The following is a 3236-nucleotide window of genomic DNA, read 5'->3' as shown; positions in this document are numbered from 1 at the left end:
TAATATGACTATTGTTTCTTATAGCAACTTTACATTTATGATTGAATGAAACAAAATAAGCAAATTAAAAAAGGTAAAAGATAATAATTGTCATGCCCCTGAGCTGTTGTAACTGAGCAATTTAGTTGCATAGCACAGCTTTAATGTCTGGGGAAAAAAAGCTGCTTTAAAGTCAGCATCAACCATTAACTACATCTGCCATAATGCATGTTGATCATTCATGGGAATTCCCTGTCAGAAAGTGGGAGAGTTCAGAATTCAAGATGGCAGCTACTCAGAAACTCATCAGTGAGTAAAACTCTTTGTTTGACTTTTAATATTTCTGCATTATTTATTTCAGATTTAGTCAGTCGTACACATAGTACTTATCTGCGTTTAAAAGAGGACATGTTAAAAAAAAAACATTGTTTAGTCAAAGTTAAACATGAAACATCAAAGTTCATTACAACTGGCCCGTCGAGGGCCACCATAACGCTCATGTGGCCCTCAGTGAAAATGAGTTTGATACCCCTGTGCTACTGTGAGCACTGGCTATTAATGTGTTACCTTTAGCCAGTCTTTGCTCCTTTTTGGTTTTTATTTAGCCTTTTTAATAATAATCTCTAAATTCTTTTCTATAACTTGACTTTTGCAATTTTTTTGCCATTTTGCTGATTCTAGCAAGCTTCTAGCTACGAGTTTTTAGTGAGCTATTTGCTACACTGAGCTAAGCCTCTGTTGTTTTTGGTAGTGTTTGGCTACATTTCTCTTTCAGCTAATGTTCTGCTTCTTTTAGTTTGAACTGTTTCAGCAGACTTCAGTGATGTCACTCAGTTGTTATAACAAGCCTGCTGACAGAGCTGAGAGGGATGTTTTCTCTCCCCTCACCCTATCTGGTCTCCTGCTCTGACCGGCCTGCTGGAGAAGAAGGCTATCCTTGGGAAGCGCAGGTCTTGGTGCATGGTAAACACTCTCACAGCCAGCAGGTTGGGCTCACACAGATGATTGATGAAGCGGCCGATGTTGCCGAAGAGTCTGGCATCAATGCAGTGAACATCCCCAACCTGAAGAAACAAAATGAGTCAGATCAGGTGAGTCCTCCCATCACTCACTATAACTACACTAAYTGTAAAAGGTAAGCTTAAACTTACAAAAACAAATACCTGATCCTTGTTTTAAATCAACAAAATGAAAGGAAACTTGCAGAAAATAATCTTTGGATGTATATCTACAACTGATACATTTTTTAACCAACTGAACTTAAGGTGAACTGAACCCCAGCCAACTAGTTTGACAAATCCTGCTCGGCTCCTGTGATTGGTTGATCCACCCTCAGCTTTCCCAGATCTGGTTCCTCAATGGAATACTTGTTGGTAGGATCTGGATTTCCTTCAACACTCCAGTTCACGTCAGCAGGACCCAGTTCCCATCCTACACCCAATATTTTTCATTCTGCATATCCAGTATCGAAGGCGGGTTACTTCTCCATCCTCATACTCATTAACTGTCTCTGAGCTGCCTCTGTCTCATGTCTTTCTTCTTCTGAATGGAGATTTTTATATATTTGATACAAAAGTTCGGGCTGTGTTTGGATGTCTTATTATTCAGCGGAGGTGGAGGGTAAAGGCTGAGAGCAGATGGAGGCATTTTATATGTACTGTAGCCACCGGCTTCAAATATGACATTAATTAAAACAAAAAAAGATGTGGGGTGAATTATTTATAATARCTCTGGTTTCACATGACCTGTCAGCACAATTTAAAAACTGGTGAATAGTTTAAAATCTGTTTCACATCCATTAAAATACAGCCTCAGACTGGTGGTGTGTTTCATGTCTCAGAGACAGAAACKGTTTGTTTGACGTGTAACATGCTGGAGCATACACACCACAACTTTTTCACTTCATATGATACCATACTGCAGCCTTCAGTGTTGGCTGATACTGATATCGACCTGATACCATATCAGAACAACTCACATGTACTTTTATTAATTTTGTAGTGTGGAACCTCAAAAAGTCTTGATCAAGTCAAACACTGAACAACAGTAAACAACTGACCCATTTATTATTAACCAATGGGTTATATAGGTTTTTAACTKTAACCTAAGAATATTTTACAATTAAACTAAATAAAAATGGTGCTTGTATCGGAGATTTTAGATGTAAGCAAATATATCCCATATCTGATACTGGATCAGGACATCTCTAGTTCTAGATGTAAATTTAGTGAATACTTTGTGAAAGTTTAAATAAAATCCAATCAGGGGTTCATAAGATATCCTGCTAACAAACAGACAACCAGAGCACAAAAAGCACTGATAGTGTTTGGTTGTCTTTCTTTCTTGTAACAATGTCTCTATGAAATATCTACCACCATCACAGAAAATACTAGGATATGGATCACTAAGGACTTGTTTAGTATCTTGTTTCTATATCTTGGCAGATTCTCAGAAAGAACTATGACCACTCCTGATGACTACCTGATCAAAATACTGCTGGTAGCAGCCAAGAAAACTATCACCAAGAACTGAGGAAAGGAAACAACGCCAATGAAAGCTCAATGGATAACAATTATAGAAGAAATATTCTTGATGGAAAAACTGACACACATACAGAGGCTACAAGAAGCACAATTGTGAAAAAAATGGGAAAATGGACCCTCTATAAGACTTTAAATACAGAATGAGGACTAAATAATAGWTATATGTACCAATTTGTGAAACTGTCAAATTATATTCTCAACAGGCAGCTCATTGTTCAATTTTTGTTGTATGTTTGTTAAAAAAAACACCAATAAAGATTTAAGTAAAAAAAAAAAAGGACAGAAAATGTCTACCAACGTCAAACAGCTGCTTCTGCTGTCGACTCCTGTTTTGACCTTCTGAGGTGAGGATGGACCCTGATGAGACCAAAGAACAACAGAGCAGGTGTGTGAGGTCTGCAGCCACAGGAAGAAATGACTGAGGCGTCAGAGCACCACTAGAGGGAGCTCCTGGGTCAGTGTATCTTTTGGTCATTGGATTGTCATTTTGGAAACGGGTATTAAAAAACAAGAAACGAGTGGTTATTTGATTTTTGTTTTAAAACACTGAAATAAAAATTAAAATACAAAGCCATTCTCATTCTTAGTGTCAAAAGGGGATAAAAATTATTTGTTTCATTTTCTGTTTCAGATAGCAAAAAAGAAAATTACCTGAAGACAGAAATGGAAAAAGGCTTGTTTGTATTCTATGACTATTTATTCCCCCACCAGAGG

General features: G+C 37.4%; 1 protein-coding gene across 1 annotated transcript in view; it reads right to left on the bottom strand.

Moving 5' to 3' along the window:
* The window catches only part of ehmt1a (euchromatic histone-lysine N-methyltransferase 1a), a 27600-nt gene that overhangs the window by 1248 nt on the left and 23116 nt on the right, over window positions 1–3236 (bottom strand). The window contains exon 20 of the mRNA XM_014023992.1: window positions 868–1043. Coding sequence (XP_013879446.1) covers window positions 868–1043 — 176 coding nt within the window. The remainder of the gene's footprint in view (window positions 1–867; window positions 1044–3236) is intronic.

The sequence above is a fragment of the Austrofundulus limnaeus genome, unplaced genomic scaffold (genome assembly GCF_001266775.1).
Source record: "Austrofundulus limnaeus strain Quisiro unplaced genomic scaffold, Austrofundulus_limnaeus-1.0 Scaffold402, whole genome shotgun sequence".
Lineage (NCBI taxonomy): Eukaryota > Metazoa > Chordata > Actinopteri > Cyprinodontiformes > Rivulidae > Austrofundulus > Austrofundulus limnaeus.
The sequence above is the reverse complement of the archived record's forward strand: the minus strand, read 5'-3'. Positions and strand labels throughout refer to the sequence as shown.